At 39.7% G+C, this 17,654-nt stretch overlaps 4 protein-coding genes across 5 annotated transcripts; 3 read left to right on the forward strand and 1 right to left on the reverse strand.

Moving 5' to 3' along the window:
* The first annotated feature begins 438 nt into the window (after nucleotides 1–438).
* cops5 (COP9 signalosome subunit 5) lies at nucleotides 439–4,101 on the forward strand. The gene is made up of 8 exons (XM_079576544.1): nucleotides 439–708; nucleotides 1,252–1,486; nucleotides 2,019–2,147; nucleotides 2,510–2,575; nucleotides 2,655–2,740; nucleotides 2,842–2,953; nucleotides 3,669–3,817; nucleotides 3,919–4,101. Exons 1-8 carry the CDS (start codon nucleotides 572–574, stop codon nucleotides 4,007–4,009), a joined length of 1,005 nt encoding a protein of 334 aa, XP_079432670.1. The 5' UTR covers nucleotides 439–571; the 3' UTR covers nucleotides 4,010–4,101.
* Nucleotides 4,102–5,332: 1,231 nt separating this feature from the next.
* On the forward strand, nucleotides 5,333–9,031 carry ppp1r42 (protein phosphatase 1, regulatory subunit 42). Its single transcript, XM_079576624.1, has 9 exons — nucleotides 5,333–5,362; nucleotides 5,836–6,049; nucleotides 6,109–6,275; nucleotides 6,365–6,503; nucleotides 6,773–6,889; nucleotides 8,119–8,236; nucleotides 8,318–8,428; nucleotides 8,555–8,630; nucleotides 8,718–9,031. Exons 2-9 carry the CDS (start codon nucleotides 5,918–5,920, stop codon nucleotides 8,773–8,775), a joined length of 918 nt encoding a protein of 305 aa, XP_079432750.1. The 5' UTR covers nucleotides 5,333–5,362; nucleotides 5,836–5,917; the 3' UTR covers nucleotides 8,776–9,031.
* An 892-nt stretch (nucleotides 9,032–9,923) lies between these two features.
* tcf24 (transcription factor 24) lies at nucleotides 9,924–11,317 on the forward strand. 2 transcript variants are annotated; one of them, XM_079576633.1, is made up of 3 exons: nucleotides 9,924–10,236; nucleotides 10,473–10,903; nucleotides 11,025–11,317. In XM_079576633.1, the coding sequence occupies exons 2-3, from the start codon at nucleotides 10,484–10,486 to the stop codon at nucleotides 11,133–11,135; spliced, it is 531 nt and encodes a 176-aa protein (XP_079432759.1). In that variant the 5' UTR covers nucleotides 9,924–10,236; nucleotides 10,473–10,483; the 3' UTR covers nucleotides 11,136–11,317. The 2 variants fall into 2 exon arrangements, with proteins under 2 accessions (XP_079432759.1, XP_079432760.1); XM_079576634.1 differs by having other exon boundaries at nucleotides 10,478–10,903.
* A 2,645-nt stretch (nucleotides 11,318–13,962) lies between these two features.
* mcmdc2 (minichromosome maintenance domain containing 2) lies at nucleotides 13,963–17,574 on the reverse strand (the record flags this gene model as incomplete). The annotated part of the gene is given in 14 exon segments (XM_079576359.1): nucleotides 13,963–14,129; nucleotides 14,232–14,341; nucleotides 14,416–14,555; nucleotides 14,626–14,787; nucleotides 14,854–15,020; nucleotides 15,098–15,316; nucleotides 15,319–15,320; nucleotides 15,381–15,618; nucleotides 15,713–15,841; nucleotides 16,490–16,591; nucleotides 16,678–17,077; nucleotides 17,139–17,198; nucleotides 17,263–17,393; nucleotides 17,478–17,574. Coding segments are annotated over 14 exon segments (2,124 nt in total).
* Nucleotides 17,575–17,654: the final 80 nt, after the last annotated feature.

Here is a 17,654-nt window from a genome sequence, read left to right on the forward strand (position 1 = left end):
CTCGTGGGGAGGGAACAGACGATCTGATTAACTTAGCTAAGCTAGCTAATGATTTCAGCATAATAAAAGATGTAGTTTGTTTGCATTCACTGTTGTTAAATGGAGACGTGCGTACAAAGGCGGTTCAATTATGTTTAATAAAAAGTCACTATTTTTGTGCTTCTATAAAAAGCGACGCTAGATGTCAGTGTGCATTCACGTTAACACTGGGCTCGTGGGCTCAGGGATGGTCAGAACCATTTTATGTCTTGAAAAGGGGTAAAGTGGAAATCAAAGGTGCTCTTAGAACTTAACTGCCCTATTCTAATGTACCAATCAGTGTAAGAAATTCAATTAAGTCTCTAATAAAGTTTTCTTATTTGTGTACGTTAGGAAATAACTCCAAAATGATCACTTACTTGCGGAGAACTGCCCCATGTATAATAGTGGTATCGTTCACGCACTGTCATGGCAGCCAGTTTCTAAGCGAGTGAAGAACTACCGCTGCAAAGATTTGGCAAATTCTAGTATAATACTTGTCTTATTCGTCCTTCCTGTCACCTTTGTTTGATTATAGGGATTTAATGTTGTAATGGCTGGGAGCAGCACAGCGCAGAAAACATGGGAGCTAGCAAATAGCATGCAGGAAGTTCAGAGCATAGATGAAATCTACAAATATGACAAAAAACAACAACAAGAAATCCTCGCCGCAAAGCCATGGACAAAGGAGTAAGTAAAAGCTCTCGTAAAAGCAAACTCTAAATTCGGAAATACACTTTTTATAATAGTGTGTAAAATATTGTTACGATTGCTGTGTTAGCTGCAGCACGTTTGACAATTATACCAAATAGATAACATTCATCATCATACCTCTTTTTATATACCGGTAGTAGTTCACCAGTCATTTTAGATTAGAAAGGGAATATCACATTCCATCTCCCATAAATCAATCAGATTCAGACAAGGATCTGTTTCACACATTATTTCTATTCATTTTACATTAATTAGAAACATTTCACACACTATTTCTCTATTTATTCTACATTACTCATATTGTAAATCATAAATAATTTCAAACATCACGTATATTTAAAAAAGAAAGAAAAGAAAAAATGCTTTTAAGATTATTATATAGACAATTTGAAGGCGTCTTAGCAAGGGACATTTATTCAAGTTTTGTCATATAAGAAGAATAGGTTCAATAGTTTTGTCTGAAAATTGTACATCTGTAACAGTAATTTGTTTTTGTTTTTTTGTCACTTTGCTGTATAGCCACCACTACTTCAAATACTGCAAAGTCTCTGCATTGGCTCTGTTGAAGATGGTCATGCATGCGCGCTCTGGAGGTAACCTGGAGGTGATGGGTCTCATGCTCGGAAAGGTAGACGGAGAAACCATGAACATAATGGACAGCTTTGCATTACCCGTGGAAGGCACAGAGACCAGGGTAAACGCACAGGCGGCCGCCTACGAGTACATGGCAGCCTACATAGAGAACGCCAAACAGGTAGATGTATATGCGCAGTGGCTGAGTACATATAGGAGATGTATAGTATGTGTTCCCACGTTTCCACTGGTTTATTTGGCTTGAAATATATTAAAATTTAGAAAATTCAGTAATTATTAGCTTAATGTTCTTTTTAATTGTCTTGTATGTCACTGGTCATTATTAGATGTAACAAGTCTGTAATTAGGAGATGAAGTTGCAAATAGCTTCCTGAATTGCAGATTTGTATGGAACCAATCGACATAAGTAATAAGTCACTCTTTTGCACATTGCATGCAATATTGTGATACAATTACTTAAATTGACTCTACTCTGGAAAGTAGAAGGAAAGTATTTTTTGAAATGTGGTATTATAATTGTATTCTAGTATGTGCTCAAGGTGTAAGAAGTTATTTTTCTATGAATACATTTGCGGATTGATTTTAAAGACAATAAATCCAGTTGCTCTGAATTATTAATTAATTATTAATGAAAATCTATTTTTTTTAAATTGTATTGTGTCCCATTTAAATGTTAACTCTTTTCTGCGTAGGTCGGCCGATTGGAGAATGCTATCGGCTGGTACCACAGTCACCCGGGCTACGGCTGCTGGCTCTCAGGCATCGATGTCAGCACTCAGATGCTCAACCAGCAGTTTCAGGAGCCTTTTGTGGCTGTTGTGGTAAGATCCAAATGTATTGTAATTTTACCTCTAATTTCTAAGGGATCAATTAACAAAGTATGTTTTAAGCAGGTCCGGCTACATGTGTTAAATAAACATAGATACTAATAAAACACACTTACATATGTGGCTTAAATTGTATTGTTTAATTGATACATTATTGTATTTACTTGTAGGTTGGAGGTGACTTGTTTATTTTTGTGATGCCTTTACACACATTGGACCATGTTATAATTTATTGCATGTTTCAAAGTCTGTGACAGCTGTAGAAAAACTCCCAGTGGCCAGGCTGGATTTGTCCCCAGAGATTTTTGTGACCTCTGACTTTGTTTTCCTGTTCTACTGTATCTTGCGTCCTATAGATCGACCCCACTCGAACTATTTCTGCAGGAAAAGTCAACCTCGGCGCCTTCAGAACTTACCCAAAGGTAGAATAGACTTACAAGATCTATAATGTCGGGGGCACCAGTGTTGTAACACACACTATTTTTAAATATTGTCTTTTAGGGTTATAAACCTCCCGATGAGGGGCCCTCTGAATATCAGACTATTCCCCTGAACAAGATTGAAGACTTCGGTGTACACTGTAAACAGTGAGTGTTTATCTTAGATAGGATTACACATGTTTATTATTGCCTTAAGATGTCATCTGTGTGACACAACTATTTTAACACCCTTTTTTTTTAATCTCAAGGTATTATGCCCTGGAGGTAACTTACTTTAAGTCCTCCCTTGATAGAAAGCTGCTGGAGCTGCTTTGGAATAAATACTGGGTCAATACGTTGAGTTCCTCAAGTCTCCTTACGGTATGTAGAAGTTCAGTTCAAAATCATTCACTAATTGTTTGACATTTTGATTTATGGTTAATTATTACATAATAAGTCATTGAGACATTTGGTCACAAGCATGAGATGTTGTGATTTATTGCTGCATATTAGCGGGGAAAATGTGTTTATTGATATAGCAATATACCTAATTGGAACTTTGTAACAAGGGAGATAAGTAGTAAAGTTGGCCCAGATTGCAGCGGTGCTGCTGACGCTGCCATGTTTTGCCATGGATCATCTCCTCCCCGCCCTCAGTTCATTTTGAAGGTTGAAAGTACCTCATGTGAATTCCCATTGTGGATGCAGTCACTGCCCCGAGCTTCACTAAACAGTCTAAATAGGCATCAGGCTTATCCAAACAGTTAGCTCTCTGGCATTTTGGAGGAAGATGAATTGACTACATGTCAGGGGAGAGCTGCTCCTTGGGTGACAGCCTTTGTCAGTCGTTACACTGTCGCTCCAGACTGGGGCCCCTGTGTCATTGTGTTTTAATTACCTTTTCCACTAAAACATGGCCTCACCTTAAGCAAACCTTTTCCCTGGCTTCTTTTCACTCATCACAAAACAAAGTCTTTCAGCAACTTGTCCAGAGGATTTGATTGTCAAAATTCTTGCTCTTTGTTAATCACATGTTTCTTTTACCTTTTGTCAGGAAATTGTGCATGAATTGATTGTGTTTGTGTTGTTTGGTCAGAATTCGGACTACACCACAGGCCAGGTGTTTGACCTGTCAGAGAAACTAGAGCAGTCCGAGGCTCAGCTCGGTAGAGGCAGCTTCATGCTCGGCCTGGACACGCATGATAGGAAGTCGGAGGACAAACTGGCTAAAGCAACGCGAGACAGGTAAAGTTTCCCACATTTCTTCAATTACCAATACAGTATTTGGAGTACCATAATTATCTGTGTAGTAAGTAGTCTTTGCTTATATTTTCTTTTGTTTGTAGCTGCAAGACAACTATTGAAGCAATTCATGGCCTTATGTCTCAAGTCATAAAGGACAAGCTTTTCAATCAGATCAACACGTCCAACAACTAAATGTGACCAAACCATTTAGCAGTTTTCAGTGGGACACATATTTTGGGGCATGTACTACTACATTAAAAAGATTGCATCTATTGTGTGTTTTTTATTCTATGGCTCATAGCATAGTCACATACAAAAATAAAAACTTAAATAAGAGTGACGTTATTTTCATGACTTTATATATGTATAGTACTGCTTAAAATACTTACAGCTAACTTTATTATGAATAGGTGCTGATGTGTCACGTTATCAGTGACAGTCATTTGGCATAGACCTTTTAGCGGCTTTGCTTTGGGGATTAGGAAAAAACACCTCTTGGCGTCTGGACAAAATAATGACTCAAATGTCATGCACGGGGTGTCTCTACAGGGTTGTTTGCAGGTCTTAATGGTACATGGCTGAGCAGAGTGGCCGCTCGTCATGTTCTACTGTGGCAATGATGCAGCGCAGAAGCTGTGCACACTGGACTCCATTCACCAAAGCGTCTGCTCTTTATCCACCAGACACTGCATCTGGCCACTTGTGCTAACATGCTGCTCCTCTGGCACGCTGTTATGTCGTTTCTCTTTATGATATTGTAATGGGTACATGTATATTTTTGATGTCATGTGCTGTGAAGGAGAGAATCCCTTTGGGGGAATGATTGTACCTGCTTCTTCTCAGGTCATGTATCACTCAATATAATGATTTTCTCTTTAACTTTTTTTTTTTAATGAAGTTTGTTGAGGATAGTGTACTGTATCTGTTTTATTATTCATTATTTTAAATGACACAAGTGAATGGTACCAAAAATATGCACCTCAAATGGTTTGACCCATTTGTTTTATCTTATGTGGTGATTTAAGAATTTGTTAAACATATTGAACTCATTGGTCATGCAAACACTTTGATTATCACCAGATGGACATTTGTATGCATGACTTAAACTCTGAATAAGAATATTTATGTAAATTCAAATCCAGTTAAATTGTGGGCAGCCAAGAACAACTAAATGCAATTGTAATCCTCTTTTTGAAGAAAAGATTTGGTAGTGTGAAAAAAAAAACCTGAACACATTTACCTGCATGTTTAAAATTGTGTTTTGCTACAGAGGTAAGTAATTCCTTCAAAGAAACTTGCAGTTTAACATGAGTAGTGCAAGGGTCGGTCAAAAAAAAAAACACGTCGACATTGTGGAGGGCGTCTAGTCTATCAACACACACGATTGATATAGTGTGGTATCAATCAGTGTTTTACTTTATTTGAGATATCGTCATTCGTGAACCAAAAAAATGAACGCATTATTTATTTATTATTTTAATTTATAAAGAGGCGCGCACATCCGGCTTGTTGCTATGGGAACAGATGGCAGCCCCAAACAAAACGGTAAACATGCTTCCACAGACTTGTTAGTTTAGTGAAAGTGTTTGAAGACTAGCCTCTATATTTTTGACGTGTTATTGAAGGTAATGTACTTACATTTTAGACTTGCGAAGGTAAAATGACATTTCGCAAACTGACCTTAGAAGTTAGCACCGCAGCTGCGTTAGCTACACTTAACTTTCATTTTATTGCGATTAGGATGTTTTCCTTTCTCCCTGGACAGAATATAAAAACCCTCGGCGTGTAAAGTTCAGCTAACATAGCAACTATTCGTAAGCCTTTTACTTATTGATCTGTAGTGCCATGTCATCGCAAGCCTTTTACTGACATCTCAGTAGATTGTCACAACTGCCCATGACTTTAATCCATTATCTTGCAGTTGCTGAATTTGTATATATCTATCTATATCGATATCTATATATATAAGGATAACATATTTTTGTACCTGAGGTTCTTTGCTCTTTCCCTCTTCCTAGACTGTTTGAGTAAGGGCTGCTGAATGCTTGGTTGAAGCTGTAAAGGTCCCTATAGTCTGTGAAGTGGCATCAGTAAGACACCATGGTACGTTTGACAGTAGATCTAATTGCAAAATCTCGCAATAACTTCAAAAAGAAAAGGGGCCTCTCCTTCCCAGAGTACCTCAGAACTCTCACCCACCTCCACTTCTCAAATAAGGACATTGAGGACATAGTAAGTAGCCAAAAAATGTAGTTTATCTCCACATAAAGTAATTTTTTTGTCTTCTTCAGGGTGACCTCTCTATGTGCAGGAACCTGACCGTGCTATACCTGTATGATAATCAGATCTCAAATATCTGCAACCTCAGTTTTGCCTACAACCTTACCCATCTCTACATGCAAAACAACAGTCTTACGAAAATAGATAATTTATCCAATTTGAAGAAACTCTCTAAACTGTAAGTGACTGTTTTAACTATAGCTTATTTCATATACAGTAGTATTTATTCGTTTTTTTTAAAAGTCTCTACGGCCTGTTGTCTTCTAGATATCTGGGTGGAAACAAGATTGCAGTTGTGGAGGGCCTAAATGAGCTGACAGAGCTCAAAGAACTTCATCTGGAGAATCAGAGGCTGGGACCAGGGGAGAAGTTGCTCCTTGACCCCATGACTCTCCATGCTCTTGCAGTATGACCTACTTTTACTTTGTACGGGCACAGATATAAAATTACTTTCCACAATTCCTTTTGGAGGGGAATTAAGTACATTTGAGTTCACAATGAAACCATATTTCACTTTATTGTGATGTTGGAACGGACAATATGAACCAATTAAAAGATTACAAATGTTTTGTCTGATTGATCCATAATTTGGTCAGTATTGAGAAGGATTAAGTGCAGCGAGTGTGTTGGGACGGGTCATCATCAGTATGCATAACGTTTCCCAACTCTTTTCAGACGTCTCTTTGTGTCTTGAATATTAATAACAACAACATTGATGATCTGAGGGATCTGGCCGTTCTGAACGAGCTACAGCAGTTTTCTGCCTCTGAAAATAGGTTGGACAATATTGAGGTAAGAGACTGTTTGAAAACACATAGTTGTCTTCTTGCCGTTTCATTGCATCAAATGAACATATTTAGCAGTTTTTCGAGTTTGATGTGTGAAATTAGGAGAACAGAGTTAGAAAGAAAATAATCTTGGAGTAGCCTTCTAGTCTCCACGACTAACACCAGGCCGGACTTGAAATTATTCAACAAATCAGTGGGCTATTCCCCTGAGACAGTTCTCGCTGACAGCTTTAACTAACTCCTCTGGAGAAGTTGTTTTCCTGTGTTTAATGCCTCTAAACCCAGTGGATAAATAGCTGACTGAAGATGTGTTCCTATTATTTTGTTTTTGGGAGAAAAGTAATTAATGTATATTATCTAGATAAAAAGCCGTACTCCCTCTTCCTTATGAAGCCAATAGAATAGTTTGTGATGGCCTGTTTTTGTGAAACACTGATTAAGGTAGTTTCTGTGCATGTGTCAATTTGAGCTGATTTCTCCTGTAATTTATACAACCCTGTGTCTGCCACTATTGATCTAGCAAAAGATCAATGCTTTTCTTGTGCCGTTTGGTCCAAATGTAGAGAAAACATTATGGATTTTTAAAATAGATTATGACAAGCAGTCAGCTGGGTGACAAATGGGAAGCAACTTCTGGGGCTGTTAGCAGTGCGCAGGGCAGTGAGGACAGGAGAATCGAAGGCCTGGTCAAATACAGGTTCATAACTGGCCCATCATTAGTCGAGGTGCGGGAGGCAGGCCGTCTCTGCTGTTCGCCTCGCCCCCGTGTGGGGGCAAATTGGCGCAGGGCTGCTCTTCTGTGAGGGCCTTCTGAGTGACGGCCCTGACACGATCATTTATCAAAGCCTGGGAGCGCGCGCCGCTCAGGGGTCCCCTCTGAACTGATTGCAGCACGAGCTGGAAAAGTGGAAGCGCTTTGGCCAAGACAGGAAGGCAATGAACAATCAGAGCGTGTCCGGAGAGTATTCATATTTCCAACCTTGGATTAATGTGCCGTTAGATAAACATACAACTGCAGGCAGCCGCTGGAGGAGCCAGCCCCACACTGCCCCAGGAGAACGGCTGTAGTTACATGACACCGGCGACACTGTTTATTAAAACAGACTGATGTGTTGTTTATGCACCTTTACTGATCCTTGTGCTTACAATTCCACTTCAGCCCTACTGCTTTGTTTCTAAAGCTTTTCTCCACTACAAGAATACAGTATTGTAAGTGCAAATCATTTATTTCAGGAGTTAGAGGATGTGGTCCGCAATTGGCCCAAGTTAGTTCAGATGGATCTAAATGGGAATCCTGTATGCAAAAAGCAAAAGTACAGAGACCGACTGATAATTGTGGGCAAAAAACTTGGTAAGTAGGCGTTTATTTGTAATATACAGGAACCAATATATAAAATTGTTACTACCTTTAGAGCTGTTCATATTTTACCAGTGATTCTTGATGGAAGAGAAATCAAAGAGTTGACGCGACAGTTTCTGATCAACTGGAAAGCATCTAAAGAGGCAAAGAAAAATAATAGGCTGATCCTCTATCCACTGAAAAGTAAGTCACTACTATCAAAGCCCTCTGGGTTTGTGTGCGTTGTCTTAGTTCTATCCTCTGTGATTTTCTCAAGATTATTTTGTTCAAATTTAACAAGTTCTACTTCATGCGACCTTTTTTTTACAGATGACTTTTCACTTGAACAGAGCCAACTTTGTGATTCTCGCAATAATAACAGACAAATGCCACGGGCCACTCTAAAGTAAGTATCCAATATTGCATTCCTATCACTCACAAAAGGTGTAGACTAGATCAATAACATATTTTTATTACAAACTCTGTTTTTCAGGACCAAAAGACTGATGCTTCAGAGTGGGTTTTTCAGTGATTTAGTTCTGCCCTTCTAGCCACAATGGGCCAGTGCACTGACCTCTCCACCCACTCAACACGGCTAATTTAGAGCTACCTTTGTTTAGTCACTACAGATTTTTATGTCAGACGCAGAATGCTCACATATATTTCATATTACAGATTGTCCTCAGGCCTGTCTTGTTTTTATATACAAGGAAAAACAAAGATTTCCTTCACTGCAGTGTTCTACATCACACATGTATAAATACTGTAATAAATGATCTGTCTTTTTTCACATCTGGTTTATTTCAAAGCCTGATTTAAGGGTTTTAGGCACGTAATCAATCTAACTAAACCAGAATTGACAAACAATCCTGCACTTTTTATGCAAAATTGTATTTTTCATCCCAGTACATGTGATCTTGAGTGGCATAATCTATGATCCTGAAGCCTTATTTTAACAAGGCTTTACTTTATCCAAAGTTAACTAAATAAATCCATACTCACTCAGCTGTGACAAATGTTAAAGCGCTCTTTTATAATAGAATACGGATGTATTATAATTGCCTTGATTGTTTTGATATGTTTGAATGAGTTTGGGGAGCCACATGGCTGCATAACCCCTGAAAGATAGGAGGTAATTAGGGAAACCAGCTTTCTTAACCTTCTTTTGCAGTCATGCCATATAATTAGTGGCCGGGAGCAATAGTGTTACCCCATCCTTACACAAACAACGTTTAATAAGAACAGTCTGAAGATATACATATTCTGAATAATCCCTTTCATTAATTTGCCGACATCTCTGGTGCCATGGAAATCAGTGTGATTAATTTCGGAGTCTCACAAGAATTTCCTCAATGGCTGCCTGTTGATTGCAAAGCTGGACTTTATTTATTAGCTGTTCCAATGAGCTTGCAAGACACTTTGGCAATTAGTCAAATTTTTGCATATCGCCTTACGCTTGTGAGTTTGTCTTCATGGTCAGTTGCAAATAGCATTTTGATAGACCAGGCTTTGTTCTCAACCGCCACATTTGTAGGCATTTTTTTCTGACAACATTTCTCCCTTTATTGCTACTCTTTGATTGGCTGATGTGTGAAATACAGTGTCAAATTTTCAACCAATAAGAGTGGGACGTGGTCTCGCGCAGATCTGTGTAAAAAGAGCGCAAAGTCCTGCCTCTGCAATGTAAGTGACTCTCTGCTGCCCTCAGACCGAGATAAGTTAGGAAAGGGAAACGAAGGGTCTTTACTGGGAGTGCAGGCTGACTGAGGGTGATTAATTACGTCGTAGTGAAATGCTTGTCCACCGCTTTGTGTAAGCAATAAATTACAGACTCATGCGACACGCGCGCACACAGGTGAACAGTTGGATACGCGCGCTGGGACTTGGAAACATCTCTTCTGGAGGCGCACATTGTCTGGATAAACTGGAGCTGTGGCATTATTTTACAGAAAGAGAAACTTTTGTCTCCTGATAGCTCATGTCGCTGGACAAAACGGAACAAACCATCCCAGGTAAAATGTTCTTTTTATTTACCTTTAGTCATGTCAGTTGAGTTTGCTGGTAATGTATAAGACACTATAGTAGTTATATTAGTTATATACAGGCCTTGGTAATTTAATTAAGACATTGGCTTAAAAAAAGTCAAATTAATACGTGGAGTTGTTCATTAAATATGTTGAATAAATAAAACAATGCATATAATATGTGACATTTCAAAGTCAGTAAAACTAATGTGTGTTTTACTCAGGTCAGTAGGCGATGGTTGGCAGACAAATTATCCGGATGGACAGCGGTACTTGCTCCGGGGTGGTGGTTGATGACAGCCCGTCGTCCAGTCCCAGCTCCAGCCCCAGTCCAGACGGTCGCGAGGCGCAGCGGGCCAGGTCGCTCCAGCCCGGGCCACTGAGTGGAAGAGGGCGGCCTGCGGCGGCCAACGCTGCCCGGGAAAGAAGCCGAGTGCAGACTTTGAGGAACGCATTTCTGGAGCTACAGAGGACGTTGCCGTCTGTGCCACCGGACACCAAACTGTCCAAACTGGATGTACTGATATTGGCCACCACATACATCGCCCATTTGACCCGGACACTCCAAGAGGAAGGCGCTGAGGAGGGAGAGGGCACAAAACAAGCAGAGGCTTTACACTCCCTGAAAGGTGACGGCTATCTGCACCCGGTCAAGGTCAGTTCACTCATTATTTCAGATCTTTGTGCCTTTGCAATTAATAAAGGCGTAGTTGTAAGTGTTTTTTTCCATCACCGCCATCTTCTAACAGGCTTTTCTTTTCTTTTTATCTTTTCAGAAATGGCCAATGAGGTCCCGGTTATATGTGGGCGCATCGGGACAGTTTCTAAACGCTAAAAAAACATCAGAATCAGAAAATCAAGGCCCGTCGTCATCGACCTCACAATGATATTGTCGGCTCAACGATTTAAATCATTTCTAAACTGCATGATTTCATGCTGGATGCTGTGACAGGATATTTGTGGGACAAAACTGTATCCCACACGCTTCCGCTAATATTATTGGCCTTAGGCCTGCATTTTAAATTATTAGATAAAGCCCAATGAGTGAACGCTGTACCAAATGTTTGATTGAACGCAATGTTGTTGGTGTTTTTAGTTTTCCCCTCACGTTTGCAGCTCCCTACATGTTCAGGTGTAATATTTGTACAAATTCCATCGGTAATGAGTCCGTCATGGTTGAGGTGTGCACTTTCAGTCGAAACATTTGCACTAAATGTGTGTTTGACCAACCGAACATCTGTCAAGTGAAGTGGTCTGTCAGACAGCCAACAATGTGGGCTCTTCAGCTCATGTTCCCCATAACTTTACACGCATTGTTATAAATGTGTTTGTGAATAAATGTCTATAAAACAATGCCCTATAGTTTAATGTAATTTTATGTCATTATAATAGTAAGAGTAATTAGTAATAGTAATAATATATATCTATATATAATATATATATTATTATTATATATATTATTATTATATATTATTATTATATATTATTCATTATTTTTATTTGACACTTGGTCCACTCAAACAAAACGATACAACACAGATATAAATATTTAAAAAGACAACTACACTGGTGCTTCCACATAAATAATAATACTGATTATAATTATGGTTGTTGCCATTATTATTATTATTATTATTATTATTATTATTATTATTATTATTATTATTATTATTATTATTATTATTATCAACACATTTGTATTGCGTTACTGCGGTATTAAGAACCATAAAAAGGACGGGGCTTGTGTCTGTAATGTCTCTGGTTGTGAGGAGCTGGAGCTGGAGCTGGAGCGCAGATTTAATGCGCAGCCGGAAGAGCACTCTCTCTCTCTCTCCTTCTCCCCTCAGAGCAGACGAGTGCACTGCAGGAGCTGCTCTCCACACGAGAGATCAAGAAACGATGAATTATCTACGTACTACCAAACAGGACAATGGTAAGGTATTCTGTGTTTCACAGTTTTGCGCAGTCGTGAAATTTGTATGACCGATTCACGAAATGTGTGCAATCCTCATGGTTCAAGCGCACTGGCTAAAGGTTAGCAGCTAACCACGTGTGTGCAATGTGCCCTGAAGGTGCACAAGTTTAACACCCAAACCAAGATGCGCTTTTGAATTATATCATCATGGCGCTGGCTGCAAATGTATGTGGTTTTCCACTACGTCCTTTGCTAGAATAATTGACAAATATTCAAAGTGTGTGGCCCATTGTGCGTCATGCAACCAGAAGCCACAGGAACTTGCTGTAAATCTTTTTTGGTCAAGTATCCTGGCCCCTAATGCACTGTGTGCTACTGCCCATACCTGGATTTGCCCAGAGGTTAGCTGATGAGCTGGCCAGGGAATAGCCCTGTCTCATAGTTGCTCTGCATAAAGCAGCGGGCTCCATCGGGACCTAGGGTCATGGCAAAGGTCGGGACCTGCTGTTGAACCCGTCCTTAGACCTGTGATGATCGTGGAGCTCTCAAGCTGTGATACACTGTACCCTTTGACCTTCTGGTGATCACTCATCTGTGATCATCAAATCGACTATCCTTTCAGTACATCTTATTTGTGTAACGATGACGATCAATGGTCTCTCTAGAGAGGTGTGTGTGATGAATTGCTCAATTTAATTGTACATTTAAGCTTGTCCAGATTGATTCCTCATCTGAATTTGGACACCTGAAAACGGTAAATCTCATTAGCATTGCATCTTCCATGGTTCGTTTTTCCTTATCAATGTTCAACTTCTAAGATTATTTTCTTTTATGTTCTAGTCTTTAAGACACGGACATCTACCAAACCAGAGGCATGTGAGCTGTTGTGCAGGTTGGTGGCTCTTTCAGTTCTTTTTTTGGTGTCGATTGTGATGAGTTCACATTTAAGCCGTTTACCCATCTGACAAAAAATGGTGAAACTGTGATGTCTGAGAAGTCTTGATATAAAGCATAATCAATACTTTTGAGTATATATGACTACATATATATTTAGACAAAAAATGTTTTCTTCCCCCTATAGAAACCTGTTACATCCACCCAGGACCAGCCACGGCTAAGAGTGCTGAGAATGCCTCGAGTGAGTACTCTTATACTGTCTATTACATTAAATTCTGGTTATATGATGAATTCACATATTTGCCGTTTACCCATCAGACTAAATATGGTGATATTGTAACAACTGACAGACCAGCTAAATTGGTAGAATAAAATGAATACATTTATTATTATTATTTACATGGATTAAATCTTTCAGAGATCCGAGGGCTGTGGCGAGGGTGTATGCATCTGTCCACTTTCAAAGTAAGTACATATATTTCATTTAGAGTAAATGCTCTGACTTGTGAATACATCCTGGTTTTGAACCAAATTACCTGTGAGTGCTGTTCAGCTGCCGACATTGTGATGAGTTTACATCTTTGCCGTTTACCCGTCAGACAAAAAAGTGGTGATATCGTGACGACTGAGTTGGCTTTTCATAAATGAAGAAACATTACCAACTCTATGCTGTAAATAAGTGTTTTTTTGTTTGTCTTTTTAACAGGCCCAACATGTGGTGAAGTTGCATGAGGCGACAAAGAGGCAAGTCCACAGCTGTGAAGTGTGTGTGTGTGTGTATATATAATATGAAATGTTTCTAAGGACACTTGTCTTTTTTAGGTTTGAACATCAACCAAACTGCCCAAAATATTAAGTTCAAGTCACAAAGACTTGAATGCGGTAGAGCTGCCCACCGGCATCTACTCTTCTGTGATGTACGAGTCTGCCCCCGGTGCGTAAGCAAAGATGAACCGAAGAATATTCTGCTGCAGCTCATCAAGGATGACGTCTCTCCTGCTCAAACCATCCACATCGGTCACATCACAGGGAAACGCTGCGTCCGGTGGAATAACCAGAGGAGAAGTCCCTGCGATAGTTTATTTTTGGTGAATAGTTTTTGTCACATTCACAGGAGGGTTGTTTTTTGGTGAATAGTTTGACATTTACAGGAAGTGTTTTAAGTGCGTACCATGCTTCAGCGTGACTGTGTTTTCGCACAGGAGCACGGCAATCACAGCGTCCTCCTCCAGCACATGGGATCTTAGAGACAGCTTGCAGTGGGCTTCTGCTAAGGAGATTCTAATTATGGTGGATAAAGTTAGATATTCTTTGAATAAAAAGCTTGTTTTAAAATGTGTTGTGTTGTCACTTACAGTAGTCTGATAGAGGCCACAGATATCTTGACACCATGAGTCTGAGTTCGCACTCTGCGGCTCGCCATGTAATATCCATGAATAAGCTTCTCTGCTCCTGGACTGAGACCAACATGCAGCTGTCGTGCTTGAGCTACCAGCTAAAGTGTATTAAAGTAAATTTACATGTTTTACAGCTGAATAAAATAAAAAAATAATTAAGAAAAAAACCTCTTGGTAGTCCTGTGCGGAAAAGGAAGAATAAAGACATGTTGGGTTCACGGCTTCCTGCAGAGTGTGAGCGGTCTGGCTGAGCAGGCTTGACTCTCCATTTCTGCATTGAACAACCATTCCAAATGCCTCTGCCAGTTTGATTTGCGTTGGGCCCAGGTCCTGCACATCCATAAGCTTTGATTTATGGTATTGTAATTAGTAGATAATTCTCAGCTGCATACTTACTGCTGTTCCAAGCACCGTGCACTCTGTCCTATGAGAGCGCCGAGAAGGGTCGGCAGTGTCTATCAGAGCCCAGAAGCTGCACCGTATTGGAAAGGAAAGCTGTTGGTCTGCATCCTCTCCGTACTTCTTACCGGGTATAAACACAGACACTGTCCGGCTCTCAAAGGCTGATGTGAGGAAAATCCTGGTCTTTTATTCCAATATTATCAATGGGTTTTATAGAGCGTGTAGTTAATATAGTCACCTGTCTGAAAGACATCCAGTTTGTCTTTTTTGTAGCAGCCAAGGTCTCCGAGCATGCAAATGCCTCCTGTAGCGAGAAGTGCGGAGCCAGCATGGATATTGGCGGTGCCAGTACCACGTTCATCTCGTGATAGAGATGCAAAAATCTCTCCTGAAGACTGATGTCTGATCCCACGATGAGCCAAACTTAAGCCAAATGTAAATAGTCTGGCAAAAACCATGTACTGCAATTAATACATGTTAAGCTTCAGGTACACCTGAATGAAAGGCTTGTGTTTATGTACCTGTCTAATATCAGAGAGTCATTGGTGCAAACAAGAATATCCAAACCATGAAACATCTCGTTCAGATCAGATGTAGTTTGCACTAAGCTGAGCAAGAGGCAGAGCTTTAAGGTGTTGTACAGGCCAGGTGGGGCTATGTGTAACCCAAAGCAGTGCGCCGCAATGGCACAAAACCACCACGGTGAACAGGCTGTGGTGTTGAGCAGCTCCTGAAATGTGCCACTTACTTTAGCTGGGCCTGTGAATAAAGGAAAGAGCTCTGTTACACGTCAGCATAAGCTAAAGCTGATACAGCTGTTGGAGGTACTTTATTTTGATTTAGTTTTGCTTACACACAGGCTCCCACGACTGAATGTTGTTTGCCTCAATACTCCAGGTGATATGGGGCCACTGATGCACATGTGCTGGAATGCCTAGCACTTTGTACGAATGACCAATTTCCATAGAGTTACACAGCTCATCTACAGTATATGAATACAAAATAATGTAATACTCCAAGGACTAGTTCTTTCGTACACTGTGATTGTTAAAGAAACATATGTGCCAACTGCAGGTCATTGCCAAGAAAAACAGTGAGCACTTTTGAACAAAGATTTCTCTGTTTGAGTGGCAGATTTAACTAATGAGTATTTCTTGCATTTATTAACATATATATTTAGTAACAGAAACCCACAGTATTGAATTCCGCAACACGACTAGGTCAACAAAATGTTAATCCAAAGATCTCATGGGTCTTTCTTGACCAAAAAATGTTTTTTAAAGGACCAGAAATATTTTGTGGTTACACAACACACCACAGTGTCATACAGGTTGAATATCTGAGCTAATAACACATTTAAAAAGAGAAAAATTATATAGACTATTATTCAATCTTGACTGTTAAATGTATTTTTTTCTTAATCAGTGACAAATATTACAAAACCTCCCTTATGAGGATTGTAACTCAAGTCAGGAAATGTGTAACCCAATGATTTAGACCAATACTTCAAGAGGCTTTGAGCGTATGTAGTGAAACAAAAAAAAGAACAGAAAATATTTGTGTTCACACTAAACATTTCTATAAACACAGATATGTGCGGTTGATAACTAACCCCTCTGGTACCCCTCACCTCTGAGAAAAAGTGTGACGGATTGGTATCTCAGCGAGGGTTGCTGATTTCCCCTAAGGAGATTAAGAGCTTTATAAGGGACCAGTTCCACCAGTTGTTTGTCTGTCCACGGAAAAAAGACAAAAACATACCGAAAGACAAATACAACACGATGTTTCTAAATTATTCACCAGCAAGGTCCACTTTACCTCCCAGTGCTCTGAGCTTCATATCCTCTTTCAGCTGGGAATTGCAGATCTTGCAACTAAAATCATTTCTAACCGTGGCTGACTCGGTCGCCCCAGGAACATGAACTCGTATGTGGTAATATCCTAAAGGCATAAAATACAGCAGGTTCAAACAATTATGGTTTAAGAGGAAATAAACCAGACAGTTTATAAGACAAAGGTAACCAGTAGAGCAGGTGCAGTCTTCATTTATGCAGAGGAACCGGGCCCCTTGGGTGTACTTTGTGACTCTGGTCATTGCTATGACAAGGCCCTCAACAATAACTGGCTTTAAAAGCCCATTTCCACGAGGGAAAGTGCAAAGATCCAACGTGTACTCAGGAAAAGGAGGCAGGTGAGTGTATTTGAGGATAACATTTACCTTAAATGGAAACACATGATAGCAGATGATTCAAAAACTAGGCTGAGAAGAATATTTTTACCTGGCTTTCTGTGTGTATTTTTTCCAATAGTGACAGGGTCTTGATTGCAAGGAAGCAAACCTAAAAATTACAAACATTTAACTTTCCATATAGCTTTCTGTCAACAAGTGTTTTGTAGACTTACAGATTGAAATAGTATAGTTGCTTTTGAGGGGTCATGTAGAACAAAGTCTCCCAGTTCTGGGTCCACCTCAATTATATCTGAGGGATTTATGGTTAAACAAAACCTGTACACTGCTTCATCTTGCTGCGGGTCTGGAAGAGCAGAGGTTAGCTTGTAATTGGACATTAGCAAATAAGCTAATGTTAGTCAATTTAGCATCATAATACATCACTTACCGTTATATTGTTTACAATCTTCAGACAATTTCTCAAGACAACCACTCCTGTCCAAATACACTAAAACAGACTTTTTCAGGGAAAATGGGTCCGACATTTTACTGCTGTCAAACCGTAAATGTATTAAAAGCATAAACTGTGAGCGAAGTATCTGAAAGAGTAACGTGTGCACGCGGC

Source organism: Gobius niger (assembly GCF_951799975.1).
Source record: "Gobius niger genome assembly, chromosome: 18".
Taxonomy (NCBI): domain Eukaryota; kingdom Metazoa; phylum Chordata; class Actinopteri; order Gobiiformes; family Gobiidae; genus Gobius; species Gobius niger.

What these genes read in the sequence shown, in the direction of transcription:
- tcf24 (XM_079576633.1), top strand. Translation starts at nt 10,484, where the DNA reads ATGGTTGGCAGACAAATTATCCGGATGGACAGCGGTACTTGCTCCGGG. An exon ending in GCTATCTGCACCCGGTCAAG is followed by an intron (nt 10,904 to 11,024) that starts GTCAGTTCACTC and finishes TTATCTTTTCAG; the next exon opens with AAATGGCCAATGAGGTCCCG.
- cops5 (XM_079576544.1), top strand. Translation starts at nt 572, where the DNA reads ATGGCTGGGAGCAGCACAGCGCAGAAAACATGGGAGCTAGCAAATAGC. An exon ending in GCAAAGCCATGGACAAAGGA is followed by an intron (nt 709 to 1,251) that starts GTAAGTAAAAGC and finishes TTTGCTGTATAG; the next exon opens with CCACCACTACTTCAAATACT. An exon ending in ACATAGAGAACGCCAAACAG is followed by an intron (nt 1,487 to 2,018) that starts GTAGATGTATAT and finishes TTTTCTGCGTAG; the next exon opens with GTCGGCCGATTGGAGAATGC.
- ppp1r42 (XM_079576624.1), top strand. Translation starts at nt 5,918, where the DNA reads ATGGTACGTTTGACAGTAGATCTAATTGCAAAATCTCGCAATAACTTC. An exon ending in ATAAGGACATTGAGGACATA is followed by an intron (nt 6,050 to 6,108) that starts GTAAGTAGCCAA and finishes TGTCTTCTTCAG; the next exon opens with GGTGACCTCTCTATGTGCAG. An exon ending in ATAGGTTGGACAATATTGAG is followed by an intron (nt 6,890 to 8,118) that starts GTAAGAGACTGT and finishes CATTTATTTCAG; the next exon opens with GAGTTAGAGGATGTGGTCCG.